Genomic DNA, 26,917 nt, shown 5'->3' with positions numbered 1-26,917 from the left:
CTGCCACATGTGCATTCCACCAACACGCATTGGAACAGCGTGGTGGAATATGTTCCAAACCCTATCCTTAGTGGGAGAGGAGGCCTTAGCCCAGCAGTGGGTAATTTACGGGCTGTTACTTTACTTACTTTACTACTTACTTTGTATAAGGTAGCTTTTTTGATATTAAGTCGTATAGGAGGCACCTAAAATGAACAGCAGAGTGGTGGCATGCGCGAGGGTTGCGTACGGTACTGGAAAGTATTTGGACGTTGCCGTGTGACTTTATTATTATATTGTAAGTTACTTATTATTACATCAGCTATCTGCCAGTGAACGTCCCGTCAAAATCAATCCACCACTTCCAGAGATTAGTCGGAACTAACAGATAGACAGACAAAAATTATAAGAAATATTATTTTGGTATGTGTACCGTGTATGCATACAAATGGATTTAATAAAAATCTATTATGTTAATATTACAAACAGACACTCCAATTTTATTATATTTTATAGGTATAAATAGTGACGCCTAGAACTTTACGAGGAAAATCAAGATTTAAGCAATATAAGCTCCTATTAATTAGTTGATACCGGTTTTCAGTCAGACGATTATTGACTACGCTGTTTACGTTTACATAAATAAACATACGCCTGTATTTCCTAGAGTATGTTTGTTTGTAAATCGCTGGGCAAATCATCCGTAATATGATAAACAATATTTACATAAGTATGATATATTTCGGGCGGTAAACTTAAAATTACTTTCTGTTCTTTCATTAATAAATTTAGTAGCTCAGAGGATATTTTTGTCTTATCTTATCTACATGAGACAAATATAAGGTAGGAAGGCTAAATCTAGATTAAAAAACATATACATTATACATGTTTTTATCTTAGGAAGAGCACACGAAACATTGAACCGACAAGTACATATATGTTCCTGTATATATTATGTATATATCTAAATATTTGATTAGTTCGTTTATATAAGATTTGACAATACACCAGAAGGCTATATGTCTCTATAGTCTTCATTGGAGTAGTAGTAATTAGTACTAATATATAGTGTTAATAGCATTTAAATAAAACTCATAACCCCATTAGTGATAAAAATACAATGTGCTTGTACTTCAAAAAGAAATTACTTATTAAAAACTTATGGGTTTCCTAATCATGAGATTTAAGATTTACCTCGCGCCACTAATAACAGTACCACTACCATCATTTTTAAGTGCATTGTAGCCAACCAGGAGACCGACGTAGCCCGTTGCAAAAAAATAGATACATAGATATTTATTAACTGAGTTTTATATTAGAAAAAAAATACCGCATTAAAGAATTGTATTTTTTTAATAAGACGGGGAAATCCCGCGTGTTTTTACGTTTGAGATTTCATCTGTACGTAAGTATCAAAACTTGTATTTAAAATATGGTATTTTTCAACGACGTTTAATCTCGCACTAGGAGTTAGATATATAAACATTTGTGTTTAGGTCGATAATTGCACGATTATATATGTGCCGTTTTTTTGTTTGTTTATAATCGACCTTTTTGTGTTTGCAATAGGTGCGATTATCGTTTGTGATTTTGATCTCCACGGGTGGGTGCACATTATCCGAGGTAGATAGGTTTTCCTCGGTTTCGTCATAGAGGATCGTTCCGCGTATATACGGTGACAAAACGTTTCCCAGCCAATACGTGTTTGAGCGCCGCCCGAACAGCTGCGGCACGCGTTTCTCGCCGTTTTGTGTGACAAAGTTATATTTTGTGTTTATTCACGAATTAAAAGGGATCACATAAAAGTAAGTTAATTTTTTTTATATTTTTTGTTAGAAAAAAATATTTTTGTTTGGTTGTTATTTTAGGAACATACAAATGCCTCACTATTATTTTCTATATTATCTACTCAAAAAAAAAAAAAAATCAAAACATACTTTATACAAGTAGGCTCTTACTAGCACTTTTGAATCGTCACTTAACAACTTTTTTCTATTACGTGAAGCTACCACCGGTTCGGAAAGTAGATTCTACCGGGAGGAACCGGCAAGAAATTCAGTAATTACTCTTTTTCAACATTTACAAAAACAGTAATATATAATATTAGTACTTAATTAGGGTTATTATTTTTTACGAGATGTATGGTATAAAAAATAAAAAATTAAAAATATAGTTATCTATAGATAATTATAAGCTACATTTCGAGACTCTTTTTTAAATCGGTTTATAATCACATCCGACTTTCTTTACTTCTATTAACGAATTATTCGGAATAAACCGAATAAATTAAAAATATAGTTAACTAGATATAACTGACTTGACTATTTCAAGACTCCTTTTAAATTCGGTTTATAATCACATCCGACTTTCTTGACGTATATTAACGAATTCTCCGGAATATTGTAGGAAGTAAGTGATAATTTATTTGTATTTTCTTTAAATACATATATCACAACAAGGTGAACTTCTAAACACTTATCCGTCTCATTTCGTCCTATTGGCGACTCCGGAAACAATATATTTCCGTAATTCCGCACGGTGAATGTCAGCCTCTGGATACTTAATGTCTTTTGATGATAAATGATAATACGACCTCCGTGGTCGAGTGGTGTGTGGTGTACACATGTTTTCATGGATACGCCACTCCGAGTTCCTGGGTTCGATTCCCGGCTGAGACGTAGAAAAAGTTCACTAGTTTTCTATGTTGTCTTGGGTTGGTGTTTATTGTACCGTCGTTACTTCTGATTTTCCAAAACACTAGTGCTTTAGCTACTTACTATCTACTATCAGAGTAATGTATGTGATGATGTCCAATATTTATTATTATTAAAAAACATTAAATTGCAAGACTTTCCGCTTTAATTATAACTTCGATTTTAATAAAATTTTCCTTTAATAGTTCTTCTTATAAAACAGTTAAATAGACATTGTTCTAACAATATATCGTAGCTATACAAAACATTTTCAATTTAAACAGCGCTCACCATGCGTGAAGTAAAAAGATTCCCACAAAATGTAATCGTTTAACTCATTCAAATTAGTATAAAAAACGTTGATGGGAACAAAAACGGTATATTATAAAAAAATATAAAATAATGTTTCGCTCGCAATGTATTGTGTTATACTCATTGCATCGTCTAGTGGCTAGCTCACAGGGTTCAGTGCTTAAATGTAAGTCGTTCTTAAAAAAGATTTTGGGTGATTGAAAGTCAGCAATGATTTCATTCTTGTCCCATCAGATTATGAGCGGCCTTTCCTTGCGAACATATCTGTGTATTGCAACGTTCCACGCAGTCACTTCTCTCGTCTTAATCATTCTTAATTAAGTGGTTTCAAAAAACCCAATTACCCGATTACAAGACTAAAGAAATTGGATAATTGATATTTTTATTAGAGAGAACGCTACTTTCACCCCCACGCTTATTCCACTTAAAATAAGACTGTTTGTAAGAGAACAGGCAACTTTGCCGAAATGGGAAAGGAAAACGGAAGAAAACATTATGATTTACTACTCAATACATAGAGTACTTTGAAATGTCATGTTCTGATAACATTATATACTAAAATAATAACTGAAATTCCAGCTTGTAAGTTTCCCACAGCTGGGAATGTTACTCTGCTCATAGTTACTCCACCACGCTACTTCAATACAGTTTGATATATTTTGTCTCGATATTCTTGCCGAATGTGAGCTGAATTAAAAATTCAAATTAATCATATGAAAATTCTTTTGTGCTTGTCTGGATATAAACTTCCGTGTGAAGCGCATTTTTTCTAAAGATTTAATGGTCTAGCCATTGCGTTAACTCAGCTACTGAAATAAAATAAAGATATATATAACTGAAACCTCCTTTAAGGATAATAGTTCCCGTTCTAGGCTTAATATAAATAATAAAACATCCGATGTACTCGTATATATCCCTACAAGTTAAAATAAAATGAATAAAAAAGCCTCTTTTTCCATAACCATACATTTTCCAGTTGATATGTAGGTATTTGTTAGTAGATTGTTAAATTTTTAGTGATTTACTTATACCTAAATGTTAAAAAAGGTTAGTTTTTGTTATTGGTTATGGACCCCTCCAATCCTTTCCACTCAATTCTGTTCCTGGCAATAATTTTCCAGTCCTTTCCTGTTAAATCCGTTAAGTCCATCGGCTACTCGGTTTCCCGACGTATTGGATAACAATTAATGTTATTATTTGATTATGTAAACGATCACACAATTTCATCACCCTTATTATCTAGGCCAAGTATTTGATATTTATTTTAGTTTAACCTCAAGTTTAATGTCCAGACGCCGAACGCTCAGATAAAGATTTTTGTTGTAAAATACTGCGAAATAAAAGATTGTCTTTTTTATTTATATCATGATTAATCTTTTGCAGTTCCCACGTCAGTTATAATTGACAAGGATAATAATGCATTAGAATTAATAACACATTACTAAGATAACAAAAAATTTAAATAGTTACCAAAAATCTAACGAACTAGCTTTTAAGTATAGATTTATTTGTGTTCTATAATTAGCGGCATTCATTAGTCTATTATTGTCTTTAAGTATTCGTAAACAAAATAGAGAATAGACAATTATTTAATAATAAAGCTGTTGTTTTAATTATTTCACACAATAAGGAACGTATCGCTCATGCGTTATATCACGCATTGTAAACAAATTCCAATTTTATTCTCTAATCATATAAACAAGTTTTACATAAAAATAAAATAATAAATAAACATGTTACGCATTAGAGCAGAATAATATGAAAACAATTTGAAAAGAAACCCAATATTTAACAGTTTATTTAACAGTCTAAAGGTGCTTTTAAAAAATTCAAAGGAAATTGGCTTCAAAGAGTTTGGCGATTTTGGTATTAAAATAAACATTATCAATTTTGGAATAAAAAAATAAAAATCGGAAAAAATAATTAATAATATGTAAACATTAAAAACTATTCAGTCGATTCCACGCAGTTTATTTAGGTTGTATTGTAAGTGTGTCCAATACTGATTTGCATATATTATGCAAATCAGTATGAGACAAATAAGCATATTAATAAAAAACCGTTTTAATAAATCATAATTTTTGAAACTCCATTTTAATAGCTATTAAGAAAAACGATCCTACAAAACATCTTGTCGTTTTTCATCTCAGTAAATAAACTCTGCCCGTAACTTACGAAATGGCAATTTTTAACTAATTTGCCGGTAATAAAATATTTCTCGGAAACGAGTTCAATGACCTCCCTTTTTGTAAGGATACTGGTAACCGGGTGGTTCTCTGCAAAACAAACGCAAAGTCTTTCATTATTTTTTCTCTTTGTTATCAAAATAGAATAAAAATAAATGTTACAAAAAAATAATCATCTAATTATGTTTAAACAAAATGCTTTCCTATCTCTTCGTTTTAATAAAAAAATTATGTGACAAAATGATCTATTTACTGAAATAAGGGTAATAAACTTATAAATACATATGTGTTTGTATTTTTAACGTATTACACACGAAAACATCCTTCAAGCACGTGCATCTCTGATTCATAATAATGCACGCCGGTATTAATTAACGTTGAAGGGCGCGTCTTAGTCTGAATACATCTCTTTTTCCTAGAAATGAATCCTTCCACTTGCCAAAAGTTAAACAGTCACATAGGCAGAACAGGTTACCCAAATACTATAAAATCACTATGGTATGGTTCCAGAAATGTTGCTAATAGGAAAATCCATCGGGCACATTACTACACAAAAGTATTTTAGACACTGGTGACACTGCATACATTAAGACATTTATATAGTTTAGTGCTATGTAAAATTAACAATTATCACTCATAAGCTAGACTTACGATATTACTTAATAAAATTCCAATCACCAAACGAAATATATTAAAAACCTAACCTTCAGTAGGTTCATAACATCCATTGTAGTGATTACAAGCGGCATTATTATGTTTTCGCTGACCGTATTAACTAAATTGCTATGAGAACAGGGACGGATTATCCACAAGCGTAATAAAACTGCCGAGACGGACCAATGGTTACAACGCGTGCATCTAAACCGATGATTGTGGGTTCAAAACCAGGCAAGCGCTACTGAATATGCATGTGCTTAGTTTGTGTATATAATTAATCTCGTACTCGGCTGTGAGACAAAAAATTCGTGAGGAAAGATGCATGTGTCTAATTTCATAGAAATTCTGCCACATGTGTATTCCACCAACCATTGGAACAGCGTGGTTGAATATGTTCCAAACCTTCTCCTCAAAGAGAGAAATAGCCTTAGCCCAGCAGTGGAAAATTTACAGACTGTTGTTGTTTGTAGTTGTTTGTAATAAAACTTGGATAATAAAGTTTTAATAAGAATCAAGCCAAACAATTCTCTCATTTGAATCGTAATTATGAATAAAATTGCGTTTTGTTAGAGAAAAATATATTTTAATAAGCCAGAAAACGATCCTTGAGACATAAATTGCATAAAGATCGCGGCATGCTAAATCCGGCCCTGGATCCGAACTAATGAAGCTTTTTATATATGTACAATGTACATAGATACTCAAATTATAAACCATAAGACAGCAAGGAGTGCCCCGAACATTATGGTGAAGTAAAAAAAAAATAATGCGAATTATGGCTGTTAATTTAATGATTATTTTTAATTGATATATTAACAAATTGTTAACGACTACATCATTATTACTATGACAATTATGACATATTCAAGAATACTCAAAAATAATTATACAAGATCAATATTGTTAAAAGCTAACCACGGCAAAACATAAAAAGCAAACTTTGTAGTTATTCTTTTATAACAAACATCCTTCCTACTAATATTATAAATTCGTGTTTGTAAGGATGGATATGTGTATGTTTGTTACTCTTTCACGAAAAACGGATGCTCTAACGGATTTGGATGAAATTTTACAGTAATATAGGTTTATACATCAGAATAATACGTGGACAATTTATAATTATTATACGTAATTTGGTCATAATATACGTCACATATCAAGTACGCATGGAAAGCCGGGGCGGGTCGCTAGTTATTGCATAAGGTAAAAGAATTAAAGCAAGTTAATCATGATGATGGATTTCAAGTATAAGAAAATGAAAAAGAATAATCTGATGATGAAAAGTGTCAAAGTCAAAACGTGTCGCTCGTACAGAGTATTTATCTTCGACGGAGGCTTGTCCCGTCTAGATAGTACACAAAGGTTGTCCACGCCGTATCGAGTAGACAGCATTCAATGGCGATGTATCAACTTTGTGTTTATTATCTCGAAGCGAAAGGTCACGACTGTCTTATCAAACTCGTGAAAAACCGTTCGCAATAACTGAGTGCAAAGAGCATGTTTTATTTCCCTAAATATATTCGCCATTTAAATTATTATCTCGTACCTATAAAATATTATAACGCGATGATAAGGTTTGTAAACTCATTTTAACTTTTAGTTTTTAATAATTATTTTTTTCAAAAAATTGCGTCTAAATATTATTAAGATATGGATTTTTTTTTGCTAATATTAATATAATGAAAAATGTATCTCTTTCTTTCACATTTAATAAATCTAAGTCACATTTTAAGTAAATAAGGCCGTTTAGTCCATAAACACTTATACAGATGATAGAAAGTGTGAAATTTATTAACTAAATAAAATAATTATTTAACTAAATAAATAATCTTTGATATTTTATCGATAAAAGTGTCTTACCGATTCACCACCTATCATTAAATTTAATAGAAATCAATCTCCTCCTCGCCTCCTTGATCAAGTATAATTTGATTTGTTTAGTAAATTTGAATTAAAATTAAATCATTTTTATATAAAGCAAATAGATCACGCATCAGATGAAATTGGTTTTACAATAATATAATTTGCTAAGATACCATAGGAGGTGACAGAACAGTTATTAAATTAATAACTCTTTCACGGATGGTTGATATATCATACAAGTGTATGATAACCCTGAAAATAAATACTACTTAATTAATACTAAATTACTAAATGATCAAAATGCACTTAGTTGAAACGGAAAAAAGTTATGAGAGATTTTTTTCATTTGATAATCAAGAATTAGAACATTGATTTGATTTCATTGCATTCATTTTCTCTTCATAGTTTCCCCATTTAACTATCTGTATTCAGAAGGCTGTGTATTAACAAGATTTTCAATTGGATTATAGGTGTACGTTAGGTAAAGTTATATCACGATGATTTTTTTTTAAATACTTACGACCACATTAACAGGAACATCTAGACTTGTTCCACAAAATCCAATTTAGACTTCAAAATTACATTAACTGTATTTTTTTAAATCGATCCATATCAAAAATTTCGACATGGAAAGTTTGTCTTACTGGTAACAATATGGCGACGATTAACTAAATTTCCTTAATGCAATACCCAATTATTAATTTCTAGGTATATTATCTCTTGTATTGTTTATATTATATTAAAAACATAACCTTTATAATTATACTTCGACCTTTAATTATAATTATCACCGAATAGTTTAAATTCGACTATCTTATCTGAATTATTTGTAATATTCCAAAATAAAAACATACTCTTTGATCTTCAAACTTGCAAAATTATGAGACATTATTGATTCTTACATCTATAATCAACGGTATCTTAGGATACCAAATCAATCAAACTTCTTACTTATTACTAGAATATTACTTGAAAATGACCATAAAATCATAGATAACGCATTGTGCGAGAACCTGGCAAAAATATTTCTAGCACTGTTTGCGGTTTTTACAGTTGCAGTTAAATAAAATTTATGGATATAAAGATGATCGACACGTGTAAGATAAAACTAAAAAAGGCTTTGACACATGAGTATGTAAAAAAATAATATACAATTCAATGGTATTTCTATATCTTTTTGAACGTAATAAAAACCGAAAGGATTTTCAAATGAATTTCGTTAATGTACAGAATGATTTATGAGAAACGACGACCTTCCAGGCTTCGCACGAGTGCAATGCTATGACATCACCGTAGAAGCTTCTAAAATTATCAGTTTTTCTTTACTAAATTGTCCATATTCATGATACATACACAAACCTTTCTCTCGAATCAGTCTACCTAATAAAAATAATAAACAGTTGCGTAACTTTAAAGAGCTAAGTATACATAGGGATAAGGATAAACGAATTTGTTTCATACTATCTAATAATAATAATATAATATCATTGATTTAAAATGGGTGATTTACTGACGTGCCATGTTAACCAATAGTTAGTACATAGAGCTAGTTCCTATTGCGATATTAATGTTTTATGTAAACTTCTATTCTATCCATGCGAAGGGAACCTATAGTTAGTAAATATAGACCAAAAATCTTCTTTTCAAAGCTAGAAATGAATATAAAACAAGTCGCTGATTTCGATAGAATTATTATTAAAATGTGTAATTTTTATGCAAGAATGCTGCTGATTTCTCTCGTGTTTTATGATTTCGAGCATATTGAATGTCTCCGTTTTAGGAGTAAGATTTTCGGAGATTAAAATTTGGCCTTTAATACTATGCGCCTCCGAATGCCGAAACATTCTTAATTCATTCAACGCCCGACAGTTGTTAATATCGCTTTTGCTGCGTAGTTGTTCTGATTTTAAAAGTTTTTATTTTGTGCTAGTTATTTAAAAAAAAGTGGTAAAGAAACTAGTTATGTCTAATAGGGAAGAAGAGTTAAGTGTTGTTGAGAAATTAGGTGAGTTATTTGTGATAAGAAATTATACCTAAAAGTTTTTGATTTTTGAGGTGAATACAGATTTTCCATTGCAAAAACCTAAAATATTTCAAATTAATTTTTTTTTTAAATTAATATTAATTTTCAATACACATTCGTACGTACGTATTTATACATACATGGTTAATAAAACACAAATAATATAAACATAGATAAAGATATATAATAACAAAAATAAATCAGTCGAAAACTGTTTTGCTCTTTTTGAAATAACGGTTTCTTTAATTATAATAAAAATTAGTAATCTAAATCTGCCAATGTTATTTGTGTTGATAAGACAAAATTATATTGCTGAACACATATTATTACGATTAAACGAGTTAAATTGAGATCACAAGATACGACCTTATCTAAATTTATGTAAAAAAAAAAGTCACGGACAACCACAACACATTTTACGTACCTCCTTGGTCTGATGTAAATATTATTAAAAAAAAAAAACAAGCACATTAAAAACAAACGAATCATATTATTAGATTTTATTTAAATAAAAAAAAACCTTGTTGTTGTATTTTCGTATATGACACATATTAATATGATTTAGTACTATGTAAGTCTAGACTATTTGTATGTTCCAAATGTTGAATAAAATTTAGAAGTAAAAATATAAAGTTTATTTTGACATTTTCTTTTGTTATTTACAGTGTTGGAGAACGAAAAAAAAGATGCTGAAAGTCAGAAGGATGCGGATCCAATGACGAAGGCCATCGGTGCGATCGGAAAATGGCAATTATGGATATGTTTCGTCGTATTTCTCGTCAAATTCCCCGTTGCCTGGCATCAAATGAGTATTATATTCCTAGCACCTCCCATGGGCTACACTTGCTCTAACAATGACACATTTGACAACAAATGTTACACTGATTGCACCAAATACAAATACGACCATAGTGTATTTGGTGACACGATCATATCACAATGGGATCTTATCTGCGACAGAGCGTGGCTTAAAAACCTTACACAGACGATATTTATGCTTGGCATTCTTGTTGGAAACATGGTGTTCGGACATCTTTCCGACAGGTTGGTATACTTTATAATTTTGTAAAGACATCGTTACAACAACAGTCTGTAAATTTACCACTGCTAAACTATGGCCTCCTCTCCCTTTGAACACATTCCACCACGCTTTTCCAATGTGGCTTGGTTGAATACACATGTGGCAAAATTTCTATGAAATTAGACACATGCAGGTTTCCTAACGATATTTTCCTTCACCACCGAGCTCGAGATGGATTATAAACACAATTTAAGCACATGAGTATTTAGTGGTACTAGGCTGGGTTTGAACCAGTCAAACATCAGTTAAGATGCACGCGTGCTAACTACTGGGCCATTTCGGCTCGGCGTCGTTAGCTGGGTTCAATCTTAACTAAATTGGCGCATCCGGCGCAAGCTCTCAAGTCGAACTCACTTGAGATCCGGATGAGAGTACTTTAACAGATGGCGTTCAATAGGATACTGCCCCAATTGCATGTAAAGCCAGTGGCGAAATTACCAATAGACTAAGTAGGCTGGAGCCTAGGGCAGCTAATTTAGAGGGACGGCAAATTTTGCCCAAATTGTCTTTATCTTACAGTATTAAAAAAATCTTATAATTATATGTTCCGTATACTCGTCACTATGTAATGGGTTGCAAAAATAATCTAGTAACTGACAGACATCTCACCTAGTTCATAATCATACTAAATACGGGAAAAAGCCGATGTACCTAATGACGACGATAGAAAACATATCATAATTTTTCATTTCCAGAATAAATTGTGATTGTGAACTAAACAAACGTATCGAATTTTAGAAGTCAGTAGGGGCGGCAAAAATCGAATAGCCTACTAGCGGCAAATTTGTAAATCCGCCACTGTGTAAAGCAACTAATGTTTAAGTATTAACAGAGAAGTTACATAAAACATATACCGTGTTGTTAAAGTATATAACAAGAAATATCGAATTACATCATGAGAACCAGTTTATTCTAAACGTATCATGAGTAATAGAAATATAAACAGTGCGTGTATTTTGTTTACACTTAATACGTATTGACTTTTACAAAAACGATAACCTTAAAACATGAGACATTGATAATCATAGGGATCTTATATCAGAACGAAAGATTGAATTAACGCGATAATTATGAAAGCTTACATAGTCGAATTAAATCATGTTTCAGGTTTGGGAGAAGAAATCCATTTTTGGCAGCCGTATTCCTTCAGCTCTTAGCGGGAGTAACAACAGCTTATTCAGTGAATTGGTACATGTTCACTTCGCTAAGATTCTTGCTGGCTGTCGCTACTGGCGGAACGATGGTGACAAGTTTCGTTCTCACTATGGAATTAATCGGCACAAAGTACAGAGATATGATTGGAATAATTTATCAAATACCGTTTAACCTCGGACATTTAACGCTGCCTCTGTTTGGATACTTTTTAAGAAACTGGAACACATTTCAATTAGCCATATCACTGCCTTCTATATTATTTTTAAGTTATTACTTTTTACTTCCCGAATCGCCAAGATGGCTCATGACTGCAGGAAGAGTTGATGATGCGCTTAAAATTTTGAAAACAGCAGCCAAAAGGTATTTATTGTTTCTGACTTCAAATCTATATATTTAGAAAAAAATATCGTAATGTTTGAATGTGTTCACATTACTTGGTGTTGTAATTGTTTTATTTCGTTTAACGCAGGAATGGACGCCCAACGGAAAATATAGAATCGTCGATCCAAAAGATGGTTGTTGAAGTCAGTAGTGTCCAAGAGCGAGCGTCTTTCCTCGCCCTGTTCCGAACACCAAGACTACGAGCACGCACGATCGCCATTTGTTTCAATTGGTTCGTCTGTGGATTTTGCTTCTTTGGCGTTTCACAATATATCGGACACGTCTCAGGGAACATATTCTCCAATGTCGCAATCTCTGCTGCCATATTGGTAATTATAATATATTATTTAAAATATGATGTACAGCTTTATCCAAAAATCTTACAAATTTAACATTTGTGGTTTACACACTTATCAATATAGCCTCATTATTTTTTATTTTTCTTCTAGGTGCCGGGTACAATCATTTCAATATACGCTAACAAGGTCCTTGGAAGAAAGATAACTCTTATGAGCTCAAACTGCGTCACTGGTCTTAGTTGTCTTCTTATCACCGTCGTGCCGACGTCGACAGCCAGTCATTTGACCCTCGGTTGCGTCGGATTATGGGGCATGAGTATATCATTTGCCACTGTTTATTTATACGCAGGAGAATTATTCCCTACTGTTGTAAGGAATTCTGGAGTTGGTCTCTCGTCCACTGTTGCTAGAGTGGGTTCTATGGTGGCTCCATTTGTGGCTACCTTGGCCCATACAAGTGCTTGGTTGCCTCCGCTGGCATTTGGTATCGTACCACTTATTGGAGCATGTCTTTGTATTATATTACCAGACACTCGTGGTAAGAAACTACCGGATACATTAGAAGAAGGTGAAGCATAATCTCTCGAGTTGACTGACAGATATTAAATAGATATTGAGGTTTTGGCTATTGTATAGTTATATAACAAAATAAAGTATTTAATGTTTTAAGGATAAGTTCACAAAAATACATATCAAAAGCGTTGAAGATGCATTACGGTGTTCAATAATATGGTTTTTGTACCAGAAGTTGTTTATTATTGTTTTAAATAAGTCCATTGAAATGTTATATCAATGTCTATACAAATAGGCTGTGATAATTAGTGTTAAATCTAAATGTATTATAAAATATTTATTAAAGATTTGTAAGAAAAAATATTTCGTTTTATTAAATCACTTTTACAGAATTATTACAATGAACTTTTTGAAATGTTTAATTATGTGGAAATTCCTTTGTTAATTTTGATGTTTCTTTGTAAAAAAGGCGTTCAGTGCCCTTTTTAGCTGTAGTAATAATACATACAGCGTCCATCTGGAACAATAGTCCATTTACGCTCTGATTCTTACTATTGCACTTAGACTCTAAAGAACTCTAGGAAGGTACATTAAAAAGTATAGAATATAACTATATACTGAATTTAATTAAAAGAAAAAGAAACACATTGATAACTGATACCCAAATATAAACATCGAGGACGTTACAAATGAACCGTGGACCCTGCCCCGTGCGCCGTGGCCCGTGTGCCCCTAGGGCAAAACGGTAATGATTAAATCATTATAAATAATTGCTTGGATTAATTCTTATTATTCTTGATTACAGAATATATAGTGACATTGGATACTCCCTGTTGCTATCCTTTTTAACCGCACACAATAGAATAAGATAGGAATATTAATAATGCTATTAAATATCGTTGGTAATATTTGTTTAAATAATATTTATTAACATATGAATTATTGACATTAAGTCCTTAACCATATACAAATGAATGCTATAAATAAATAATAAATATGAGATAACATCGCATACATTACTCTGATCCTGATGATTAAGGTAAGTAGCTAAAGCACTTGTGTTATGGAAAATCAGAAGTAACGACGGTACCACAAACACCCAGACCCAAGACAACATAAAAAACTAATGATAATCTACATTGAATCGACCGGGAATCGAACCCGGGACCTCGGAGTGGCGTACCTATGAAAACCGGTGTACACACCAATCGACCACGGAGGTCGTCAAATGCTATTAAATTGAATTACTTTAATGATTATGTATGCAAATCCTTTTGCTTAAATACATATACATATGTTTAATTACCATATTTTGTCTACCTTGACTGATTAACTGTTATTTAATTCGGGTATTCACGATTAGTAACAAAATATGATGCAGTGCGTTGTTATTTTCGTTCTATAAAACCTGTTTCACATGGGTTCGCACATAATGTGTCGTGTAAACAATTATGTCACTTTATTAGCTTTGTATTTATCTTACAATACAAATTACTTAGTATAACTCCTTTTATAATGCCTTCTTTTTAAAGGTCATCCTCATCAGTCTCAATTATTTCTCAATTTCGATAGGAGACTTTGTATAACTGATAAAAGCTATTTAAGTATAACACATATTAATAATATTCATAAGTTTTTAATGAGTTTTTTCATGTAAAACATTATGAAATAAAGCCGGTTACAAACATACCACCCACCTCAATTAAATAATGTTATAGTAACAGCCTGTAAATTTTCCACTGCTAGACCGAGGTTTCCTCTCCTTTCGAGTAGATTAGATAGGCTTAGGAGCATTTTTCTCCACGTTGCTACGATGCATTTTCCGCAACGCTTTAGAATTTCATTGAAATTAGACACATGCAGGTTTCCCCACTATATTTTCATTCACCGAATTTAAAAGGATTGTACCCACAATCGTCGGTTAAGATACACGTGTTCTGACCACGGGTTCTAGTAACCTAAATCAGTGAATTAAACATATCAATATTAAATGTTCTTTTTTATTTTGTTAAAATATTAATCAATGGGGAAGGCGGTGCGGTGCGAAAGGCGAAAAGTGCCTTTAATATATTGCCCCTATTTTATCCAATATAGGGACAACATATTAAAAAAACAATTTAATTTTTTTATATTTAATTTATAAAGTGCTGTTCAATCATCGTTATAAACTGTTGAGCAACTTTCAGAATTGATTTAAAAAAAGCATATATATAATTGATGAACTATCTTTTTATTGATTAACTTTTGTTAATTATTATTAAGATACTAAATAAAATCTTTAAGCACTAAGTCATCTGTTGTTACTGGTTCTTATTGCGTCTAACGCTTGTATAAGTACGCTTGTATAATGTAATAAGTATTTTATAGATGTGGAATCCTAACCACGACGATGTGTGTTAAAGAGCCTTAAAACCACAGTTTTATTTTTATGTTTACTACGGACGCTTTGTTTTATTATAATGTGATGTCAAATAAATAAATATAATACATTTTATTGAATAGATTAAAGTAGTCAATTTTTCTTCTATGTAGGTATATAAAAATGCTCTTTTTTAAAGTTAGCTACTTTAAAAAAGAGCATTTTTATACTTACCTACTTTATAGTTTTGAAGCGCCAATAGCACAGTGGTTAACCCGCTACCTAGCGATATAAATACATAGTTGAAGGTATCCTGACCCTAGTATCCTGATAAAAGGAGGGTTAAATAGAAATATAAGTAATTCATTAATTCTCCTAAAAAGTACTGTCTATACAAGTGTTCACGACGCCTTCTGTTATAATGACGCAACTATGCATTAACTCGTGTAGGGATGTATTTTTTGTATGATGTATGACAGGTTTAAAGTATATCGGTTCTTATTAATTTGAAATGTTGAATGTTTGTTGACGTTTGTGTTTAGTCCATTTTATTAAATCTTATGTAAATAAATCAAAATTAATAAAATTAAGTTGTGAATACACCAATTTAATTTAGTGTCATATTTTATTACATATATAGTTTAGAATACTAACAACTATTTTATTTTATCCTATTATTAACTCTTAATGTTTGTGTTGTTCTAGGTTAAGGATTAACAAAGAAATTAATACTACTATTAGCTTTAAATTCAATTAAGTTTAGTGTCTCAACCATACCGATCAATCGAGTCGGTGGCACCTATGGTTCTATGATAATGAAGATGATGATGATATCCTGAACGATTTCAGTCACGGTGGTTAATCTCTGGGGGGAAAGGCAACTCAGTATCTACTATTGTGAGTGTGTTAGCACTGTTGCATGCATTTTCACTCAGTCTCATAATCATATTTGACAACAATTACACTACGAGGAGCAGGAGGACCTCGGAATACTGACTGAACGAAATACTAAGCATAAGAAAAGTCCTAGTAGATAGTAAATAAGGGTCCTAATACAGTATTGTAAGCTCCAATCAAAGCGCTGCTACAGCAACTCCTGTGCGTACTTTACTGTAATTCTATTCTCCTAACTAAATTACCTTGACCGCGGATTGACTTTAAAATCAACCAAAACCAAACCTAATAATGAAATGTTATTAAACACAACGCCTTATGTGTTCAGTATTGGTGGAGAGGCTGTATCATATTTTTGCCCAAAGCTTCGAAATTCGGATTCAACGGGAAATGCTTCCAGGAGGAAATCTTCACATTTCACACGTTCATGATTATACAAAAAAGTGTATATAAATGAATATATATATTTAGTTCATATTTTTATATCTGAACTAAATTGTATATTTAAGGGCTCGATATTAACAATTATAATGTAAATAAATAATATACAAATGAAGCTATCGATAATAGTTTGTACCTCCCTGAATGGGATATTTTTTGGTGGAGATAAAAGTTGGTATTAGATTCTTTATATCTATTACGTTAATAGAAATATAAAACACATGGCGATAAAACAAATGGATTAGTTGGTCCTGATAGCCCACATTAATCTTGATATGTATATTATAACATTATTGATATATGATATAGATATAATATAATTGTCTGTCTGAGATAATTTCTATGGTTCCATACCTCTAAAGATAAAAAAGAATACTTATAAGATCTTTCTTGTCCATTTGTGGATCCTTTAAGATACTTTTTCTTATAAAATGTATACAGAGATCTACGATCTCTCGGAGCGTTGTGTATTATGGTCTTGGCTTATCGTGAAGAAGCAGAGGCTTAGAACGATTGACCAATCTTGATTGTTTAGCAGCTAGTTCTTTCTTCATGCGAATGCCGTAATAGGTGGCCATATTTTAGAAATCTGTATTGAACGAAACCGGTGCTAGTCCACCAAAAATAATGAGGAAAAATCAAATTTGAGTTTTGAAAAGTCATTCAAACTGTTCAAAACGCAAATGAACAAGCAAAATGAAATTATAAATTTGAATTTGGAAATCTTAACCAAAGAGGAGATATTTCAAATCAAAGTGGTCAGTACGACAAAAGGCTAATTTCATAAGTGAGGACCTAACATAAATGAAACATATGAAGACAATGAAATAATCAGTCAAAATCAAAATATTCTTTATTCAATTAGGCTCGCAAATCATTTTTTAATTCAATGAAAAACTACCAGCTCAAAGCTATGAGCCTAGATGGCCCGGTGGTTAGAACGCGTGCATCTTAACCGATGATTGCGGTTTCAAGCCCAGGCGAGCACCGCTATATATTATATGTGCTTAATTGTGTTTATAATTCATCTCATGCTTGGTGATGAAGAAAAACATCGTGAGGAAACCTGCATGTGTCTAATTTCATCGAAATTCTACCACATGTGCATTCCACCAACCCGCATTGGAACAGCGTAGTGGAATATGTTCCAAAACATCTCCTTAGTGGGAGAGGAGGACCAGCAGTGGGAAATTTAATAGCTGTTACTGCTGTTACTGTTACAGCTCAAAACGGATTTTATAATACACATGCAGACTATATTTTTAGCGTGAATTATCGCCTGATTAGTCTAAGTAACAATTTGTGATCTAGTATTAATGTAATGTATGATAGCAAAAGATAAGGTATCGGATTTGTTTAATTTGATGTCAATATGAAATGCCGTTCATTCGTAATACATCTGTGACGATATAAAGAACTTAAGAATATGAGTGCGTTTTGAGAGAAAATAGTGCATATATTTCAGAATAAATCATTTCTAAAACAGAACAGGTTACTTACCAAAATAAAATGCTTTTATATTGAAAATAATTAACAATAACTTTTAAAAACCCATTTCTCTTTCAGTTTTAAGATGTCAGCTGAAGATGCGATAGAAACGATCATAGGTCGTTTTGGAAAATACCAAATATGGATTTTTTTTCTGATAACCTTTGGCAGGTTCCCTACGGAATACCAGCTGACCAATGTCGTGTTCATCATGCCAAGTGTTGAATATGTGTGTATGGATGAAAATGCGTATAACTTGACCAATCATTGTCCGTGTGCAAATCCTCAATATGACCAAAGTACTATTGTGAGTTCAGTGACCAGTACTTGGAATCTAATATGCGAAAGAGAGCAGCTAGCAAGTTTGACACAATCAATGTTGCAAGTGGGTATTCTTTTTGGCAGTATGTTCTATGGACAGTTATCTGATAGGTATGAATTAAATTTATAGCTTTATTAGTTTGTAGTTTTTAGCCAAGTACCGCTTAAGCCGTGTACGAATAGCAAATGCACCAACAAAAGCTTTACAATTAAATGAAGGTGTCGAAAAGTTGGCTGGGTACAATTCTGGTATTTCCCTTCTCTCAAGTGTATTAAAAATATACTGTGTATTATAAAACCGTTTATAAATTTGTGTTGTTTGGAAGAAATGGCTAATTAGCCATAAATCCGCCCGTTGTACAACACTTTTAATCTACTTTTTTTATATTCTATTTTACCTTTTTGTATGTTATTAATTTTGTGTTACTTTCTTTTTTGTTTTTGTTTGTGGTGTACAATAAAGTATAATACATTCATTCATTCATAAACTCAAGATCCAAAAAATAGAGAATGATCAAGAATATACATATAGGTAAAACTTCATAGTGTGAAGGTGTGAATCAGATATTTTTGCTTTAATATAGCTCCACAATATAATCGGTTCTGCCTTCCTCGTGGATTTTCAATGTCCTAGACAACTTTCGCGAAATACTTGTTACTTCATTTGAATGATTCACATATTAAGTCCCCATATAATACCTTTATTTTTCGATATTCTTGCAAGTATAATAAATACTTTGATTATATTGATAATTTTAATGGTTTAATTCAAAATGCTATTAATAAACGAATAAAACATCCAAATTGCTTTGTTTATATTTGCAGTTTTATTTCTCTTTTATTTTTTTTATGCTGTGAAATAACTCTTGTTTTTCTATTTGTTATAGAATTAATATTTAGTTAAATTTTTATTCATTTTATTAATTTTTGATTTGATTTGTAATTAACACTTCTACCTTTCCTTCTCATTTGCTCGCATTATTATGTATTACTTTCGTAAGCTGTAGGTATCAACGTTTTTCTCTCTTTATATTTTCTTCAATATATACAGATACAATAAAATTACTTATTTAAATAGTTTTTCATTGTTTTCCAGGTACGGTCGTAAAGTTGCCTGCTTACTGGCACTCACATCAGAAATTGTCTTTGTGGCCTTATCCTCAGCGTCATCGGAATTATGGATGTTCATCGTAGCACGGTTTTTTATTGGAACAGCTGTTGGTGGGACAATACTTTGCTGCTATATCATCATAATTGAACTGAGTGGAAAATCCTTTAGACCATATTTAGCAGGGTTAATTGAAATATCGTACGCATTAGGCTACTTCACGCTGCCCATGTTCGCTTACTATTTACGCGATTGGAGACACCTCCAACTGGCTACGTCTGTGCCTTGGGCGTTTGTTACAATTTACTATTATCTAATACCAGAGTCACCCAGATGGTTGATAACGATGGGCCAAAAAGAAAGGGCTGTACAAATATTAACTCACATCGCCAAAAAGTACGTAAAAATTAGTTAATAACAATGTTTAAATTGATATATCATATCTTTTAAAAGGTTTTTAAAATTATTTTAATTGTTGTTTCTTGTTTTTCAGAAACAAAAGACCAACTAATAACATAACCACTTTAGTTGACAGAGCTGTAATGGAATCACAAACTAGTAGTGATAAGCAACATGCAAATTATACAGATCTTTTCAAAACTCCGAAGATCAGAGCGTATACGTTGATCATCGCCTGCGTTTGGATGTGCTGTTCACATACATTCTTTGGCATCAATCAGTACATTGGTCGGCTTCAAGGAAATATTTATCTTAATGTCATTATTTCGTCAGTAAGTCTCATGCCTGGATTGGTCTTAGTCGTTTTAGCTTCTTTGTACCTTAGAAGAAAAACCGCAGTTATTACAAGTTTTGTCGTAGCTGGAGTCTCTCTGTTAGTATTCATATTTATACCGGCTGATATGCGAATCTTAGAATTAACATTCGCCTTGATAGGTCAGCTTGGAGCTCACACAGCCTTCGTTCAGGCATATTTGTATTCATCAGAAATTTTCCCAACTGTAGTAAGAAATTCTGCTATGGGATTTGCATCAGTTTTTGCGAGAGTCGGCGGATTTATTGCACCGTTTGTTGTGAATATTGGAATACAATGGGTGTCTATCGTAATATTTACTGTTTTAGCATTCTTTGCTGCGTTTTTATGTTATTTCTTGCCTGAAACTAAAGACATTGTACTTTTAAATACAATTGATCAAACAGAAAAATCAAAGGAACTTAAAACCATAAGCTAATAGGAGATGGTTTGTGCTATATGTGTCTTAATTATAATGTGAATGTTAAATAGAATATATAAATGATCTTAATACCTGTAAATTTATTTTGTAACAAGAAACAACACTATAACTTTGTAAAGTTTAATACACCATGTACTTCTAAGCTAGTTCTAGTAAAAATATGATATACTGATAATACACTCCTTATATATTATAGAGTATATTTTTTGAATGAAGTCTCTTTACGTGGCTTATAGTGGAGTGAACTGCCAGAAATCTTTACCTAAGAAAAAAGTGTTCTCTTTACCTCTCTCTCTCTCTTTCTATTATATACAGTTTTATAATTTATTTTTCTTGTCATTCAATTATTCTCTAGCATGGTTATTTTATTTCATCGTGTCTGTTATTTATACATAATATGTATCGAAAAGCGTTTCGTTCCAAAAGGATGTCTATACACTAAACTTCTAGTATTTTTATTTCGTATTCGTCACTTTAATACAATATTATACTCAAAATTATACACACCCTTTAAAAACGTAATATTTGTTTGATTAAAGAAAACACCATCATGATCCTCCTGCCTTTATCCCAATTTCAGCATGTCTTCTCCTTCCATACTTATCTGTCAGACACCATCTCATAAGTAACTTTATTTCTAACCATATCATCTTTCACACAATCCATCCATCGTTTCCTTGGCCGTCCTCTACCTCTATATCCATCCGCATCCACGCCAAAGGCTTTCCTCATAATATGTTCCTCGTCTCTCGGAGAACATATTATGAGGAAGGAGATTCGTCGTCTTTTTTTAAACATCTGCCAGCTCTTCCAGACATCGTTCCTATATTCCAACTCGCACACCTCGGTTGTAGGTACCTCTCTCACACTTCGACCTCGCTTCTTACGTCGCACTCGCCCGTTTTGGTGCGTCATTCCTTGTTCATTTCCCACAGACCCTGCGTGTCGCCTTTGGGGTACGTCCTAATGCTATCTCGTACGGTTTTCGTTTTCAAAATTCTCACAAAATTCTCTACACACTTGAGATCGATGGGGACTTTTCAAAATTTAACTATAATAGTATGTCTTATGTCCATGTATTCAGCGTCTTGGTTTTAGAGATTAGTTCTAGATATAAATAATAACTTAACATTCATATATAGATGACAATATACAACTGCAGGTATTTCTCCCAATAATTTTGCTTAAATCAATAGTTTTTTATTTAGGTCAATAAGACGAATAGGAAGGTAGGATATCGGGACGCAATAAACTTTAATGTTCATTATCAATATAATCCCGACGTCTATCATAAAACAAACAAAATACGTAGAAGATAACTGAAAATCTAACGGCAATAAAATTAATTGCTCCCAGATTTGAGACTAATATTTGTCTTGTCTAGAATTCTATATTGGATATTATGGAAACCACCGACATATTTCGTCACTAGTATAAACAGTAATGTGAGATATATAACCCAAAACTTGAACAATACGCTGCAATACAGCCAACAGATAAACAAGACGTCTATAACAATCCAGAACACAAATGCCAGTTTGGCAGCCTCAACAACAGCAACAACGACAACCTGTAAATTTCCCATTGCTGGGTTACGGCCTCTCCTCCCTTTCAGAAGAAAGTTTGGAACATGTTTCACCACGTTATTCCAATGCGGGTTGGTGGAATGCACATGTGGCAGAATTTCTATGAAATTACAAACATGCAGGTTTCCTCGTGATGTTTTCGTTAACCGCCGAACACGAGACGAATTATAAACACAAATTAAGCACATGAATATTCAGTGGTGCTTGCCTGGGTTTGAACCCGCAATCATCGTTTAAGATGCACGCGTTCTAACCACTGGACCATCTCGACTCCTCTAGGCCACCTTGACTCCAGCAGCCCGAAGTAGACGATGTTCTTGTCTCTTTGCTGCTGTATTTAACTGAAAGTCAATGAATGAACCTAAAAATTGATGTAAAACCACCGAAGAATACAAATTTTAAGTGTAAATTTTTGATGAAACCTGTAACCGTATTTTATGTTTTTGTAGCATTGAATGACGAGCTAGTATTTGGACAAATTGATTGCTAAATGATGCAGAATTTATATAACATACAATGTGCAGTTTGACTATATGTTATACATGCTAGTGATCGCTCATTGGTTGAAATTCGCCCGTCATTTGCTAAGAAATATAATAAACATGGATTAGAAAGATAGGAGAACAAGGCTGAACGATAACTTTTCATCGTTACAATAACTAAAACCGTAATGAAGTGCGTTGTCTTTGACAAAATAAACGTTAGCTATGAATGTTGTTATAACTTTACCTATAGAACAAATCCACAAATTGTACCCATTCGAGGGCTCAGTTAAAATAATTAAATGGTGACCAGACGAAATACTAAGTATGTGTTACGGTTTGAGCCAGGAGGTCACCAAGCGCATTTTGAGGAACATAATTTAACTTTTAAATTTATCCGATTTTTATTGGGCGATAAATTATTCTAAATTGCATCTGCATGTGGATTATAAACATAAAATACGTTCTGAGCTGACAGTTTTTCATTTACTTTAAAACTATAACATGCAGATTAAAAGTTCTTTTATAAGCCTAGTTAAATAACGTATATCAAAATATTTATATTTTGACTGATCACCCAGTAAAGCTAATTTCCTGGATCCTAACCGATGGTTATGGATATATCCATTGTTTTCATTTATTTTATTTCTACATCAATTACTCGACACTAAAACTTCCGTCATTAAATTAACCCCTAACATTCTGTGAATGGAGGCTCTTCCACACTAGAGAGACATTTACCTACTACTTTTATTCACTTAATGCTTTATTTCTGGGTATCGTAATGATAATTATCATGTATGTATTTATTTGTAATGACTGGATAATTTTGTGAAGCGTAAAATTTACTCTAAAGTAGCAAGTTGTGATCTTATATTAATGTAATAAAAGATATCAAATGATAAGGATCCACTATCGGAATTGTTTAATTTGTTCTGAATATAAAATTTTATTTATTCATAATACATCTGTTACGCTTCAAAGAACAGGAAAATATGAGTGTGTTTTGAGAGACAATAGTGCATATATTTCAGTATAAATTATTTCTGAAACAGAACACGTGTGTGACTTATTAAAAAATTTAATAACATTTACTTATATCATACAAAAAGTTTTTATAACAGATTTCTCTTTCAGTTTCAAGATGTCAGCTGAAGATACGATAGAAACGATCATAGGTCGTTTTGGAAAATACCAAATATGGATTTTGTTTCTAATAACACTTGGAAGGTTCCCCACTGAATACCAGATAACCAATGTCGTGTTCATCATGCCAAGTGTTGAATATGTGTGTATGGATGAAAATGCGTATAACTTGACCAATCACTGCCCGTGTGCAAATCCTCAATATGACCAAAGTACTATCGTGAGTTCAGTGACCAGTACTTGGAATCTTATATGTGAAAGGCAGCAGCTGGCAAGTTTGACACAGTCAATGTTGCAAGTGGGTATTCTTATTGGGAGTATATTCTATGGACAATTATCTGATAGGTATGAATAAAATTTAAAGTTTTATTTCTTTGTAATTGTTTTTACACAAATCTTATTGTTCGAATAGCAAATTTGGCAGAAAAGTTTTCCAATAAATGAAAGTTGCAAACATGTGACTGGGTACAAAATACTGTCAGAATTCCTCCCTTTTCGGCAGTGCATTAAAAATATAATGCGCATCCCATATAAACACAATAAAAGCAAGTCAAATTATATTCACTTGTAATTTTACATACTTATTAAATTCTAACTTGGCTTTAAGTATCCCATATATCATTGCGTATATATTATTACTATTCAAAATAAATATTGATCGAATCCTACCTGTTTAAACGATGTTTCAGGTACGGCCGTAAATTTGCCTGTTTACTGGCCCTCACTTCAGAAATTGTCTTTGTGGCCTTATCCGCGGCGTCATCGGAATTATGGATGTTCATCGTAGCACGGTTTTTTATTGGAACAGCTGTTGGAGGAACAATGCTTTGCTGCTATATCATCATAATTGAACTCAGTGGAAAATCCTTTAGACCATATCTTACGGGATTAATTGAAATATCGTACATATTGGGCTATTTCACGCTCCCCATGATCGCTTATTATTTACGCGATTGGAGACACCTCCAACTGGCCACGTCAGTACCTTGGGTGTTTGTTATGCTTTACTATTATCTTATACCAGAGTCACCCAGATGGTTGATAACAATGGGTCAAAAAGAAAGAGCTATACAAATATTAACTCACATTGCCATAAAGTACGTAACAGTTGAATATATTTGTTAAGTCAATGTATAATTTAAAAGATTTTGTATGTGTTTTAATTATTATTTATTATCTATTGTTTTTCAGAAACAAAAGACCAACTAATAACATAAGCGCTTTAGTTGAAGGAGCTGTAATGGAATCGCAAACTAGTAGTGATAAGCAACATGCGAATTATACAGATCTGTTCAAAACTCCGAAGATCAGAGCGTATACGTTGATCATCGCCTGCGTTTGGATGTGCTGTTCACATACATTCTTTGGCATCAATCAATACATTGGTCGGCTTCAAGGAAACATTTATCTCAATGTAATGGTTTCATCAGTAAGTCTTATACCTGGATTGGTCTTAGTCGTTTTGGCCTCTTTGTACCTTAGAAGGAAGATCGCAGTTATTACAAGTTTTGTCGTAGCTGGAGCCTCGCTATTAATATTTATATTTATACCGGCCGATATGCGAATTGTAGAATTATCACTCGCCATGATAGGTCAAATCGGAGCTTACACGGCTTTTGTTCAAGTATATTTGTATTCATCGGAAATTTTCCCAACTGTAGTAAGAAATTCTGCAATGGGATTTGCTTCAGTTTTTGCGCGATTCGGTGGTTTTATTGCACCTTTTGTTGTAAATATAGGAATAGAATGGGCATCTCTCGTAATATTTACTATTTTAGCATTTTGTGCTGGATTTTTATGTTATTTCTTACCGGAAACTAAAGACATTGTGCTTTTGAATACAATTGATCAAACAGAAAAATCAAAGGAACGTAAAACCATAAGCTAACAGCAGATAATTATTTTAAAAACAAAAGAAATATTTATTTTGTCTTAATTATAATGTATATGTTAACTAAATTATGTAAATGATCTTAATACCTGTAGAATTATTTTGTAATAATAAATTCGTCGTTGACGTTTGACAAATAATGATACACTGTAAATTTTAAAGAAGCTTTACAGTTAGTGCACTTAAAAAAAATATTCTTCTTTGCATAAATTCGTAAGAAGTAGAAATTGTACGTGAACGTTTATAGGTACTTAGTACCTACGTAGTGTTACTAGTAAAATTTAGAATCGCTTTATTTAAGAAAAAGTTACAGAACAGGTTTGCTTGATTTACAACTTTTGTAGAAGACATTTTTAAAGTAACTGTTTCGCTAAATATTTCAAAAACAGTGACGTGAACTTGACTTTGCATAAAGTTCGTTGCACAAATGAGTTTAATAGAATCTTTTCGACATTTAACTCATCTAATAGCATCCCCCATGTCTATGTATATATTTAGTGTCTTGGGAATTTAGGCATAATTCATTATTTAATATAAGCTCTGCATTAAGTGCCTTAACTAGTAAACTTATGTCGAATTAGTACTTAGTAATTAGGATTAATAATAGGATATTAGATGTTTAAATTAAGACTACTAAATGTATAAATGAATCATTAAGTTTACAATTCATAAATCATAATATACTACTGCAGATAGGGATCGCAATCACCTGCCTATTATTATAATAAAATTCTAACTGATCGAAATCTGAACATGGAAGATATTTGAAAAAAATATTTTACTGGGTTACCGCTAATCTCGAAATATGGCGATTGTTTTATTGAAATTGGTTCACAAGTTAACAATATGTGCCTATTAAAAAAATG

The 26,917-nt window shown here is 32.3% G+C and overlaps 3 protein-coding genes across 4 annotated transcripts; all 3 read left to right on the top strand.

The window, feature by feature from the left end:
* Positions 1–1,066: 1,066 nt before the first annotated feature.
* On the top strand, positions 1,067–13,394 carry LOC124543522 (organic cation transporter protein-like). 2 transcript variants are annotated; one of them, XM_047121747.1, is made up of 6 exons: positions 1,067–1,384; positions 1,549–1,784; positions 10,379–10,757; positions 11,902–12,309; positions 12,419–12,659; positions 12,780–13,394. In XM_047121747.1, coding segments are annotated over exons 2-6 (1,458 nt in total). In that variant the 5' UTR covers positions 1,067–1,384; positions 1,549–1,783; the 3' UTR covers positions 13,209–13,394. The 2 variants fall into 2 exon arrangements, with proteins under 2 accessions (XP_046977703.1, XP_046977702.1); XM_047121746.1 differs by lacking the exons at positions 1,067–1,384; positions 1,549–1,784 and adding an exon at positions 9,378–9,695.
* Positions 13,395–18,033: 4,639 nt separating this feature from the next.
* Positions 18,034–21,127, top strand: LOC124543525 (organic cation transporter protein-like). The gene is made up of 4 exons (XM_047121749.1): positions 18,034–18,327; positions 18,403–18,756; positions 19,742–20,149; positions 20,247–21,127. Exons 2-4 carry the CDS (start codon positions 18,410–18,412, stop codon positions 20,941–20,943), a joined length of 1,452 nt encoding a protein of 483 aa, XP_046977705.1. The 5' UTR covers positions 18,034–18,327; positions 18,403–18,409; the 3' UTR covers positions 20,944–21,127.
* Positions 21,128–23,920: 2,793 nt separating this feature from the next.
* Positions 23,921–26,083, top strand: LOC124543524 (organic cation transporter protein-like). Its single transcript, XM_047121748.1, has 4 exons — positions 23,921–24,074; positions 24,152–24,505; positions 24,850–25,257; positions 25,352–26,083. Exons 2-4 carry the CDS (start codon positions 24,159–24,161, stop codon positions 26,046–26,048), a joined length of 1,452 nt encoding a protein of 483 aa, XP_046977704.1. The 5' UTR covers positions 23,921–24,074; positions 24,152–24,158; the 3' UTR covers positions 26,049–26,083.
* Positions 26,084–26,917: the final 834 nt, after the last annotated feature.

Source organism: Vanessa cardui, chromosome 3 (assembly GCF_905220365.1).
Source record: "Vanessa cardui chromosome 3, ilVanCard2.1, whole genome shotgun sequence".
In the NCBI taxonomy this organism is placed as follows: Eukaryota; Metazoa; Arthropoda; class Insecta; order Lepidoptera; family Nymphalidae; genus Vanessa; species Vanessa cardui.
The sequence above is the reverse complement of the archived record's forward strand: the minus strand, read 5'-3'. Positions and strand labels throughout refer to the sequence as shown.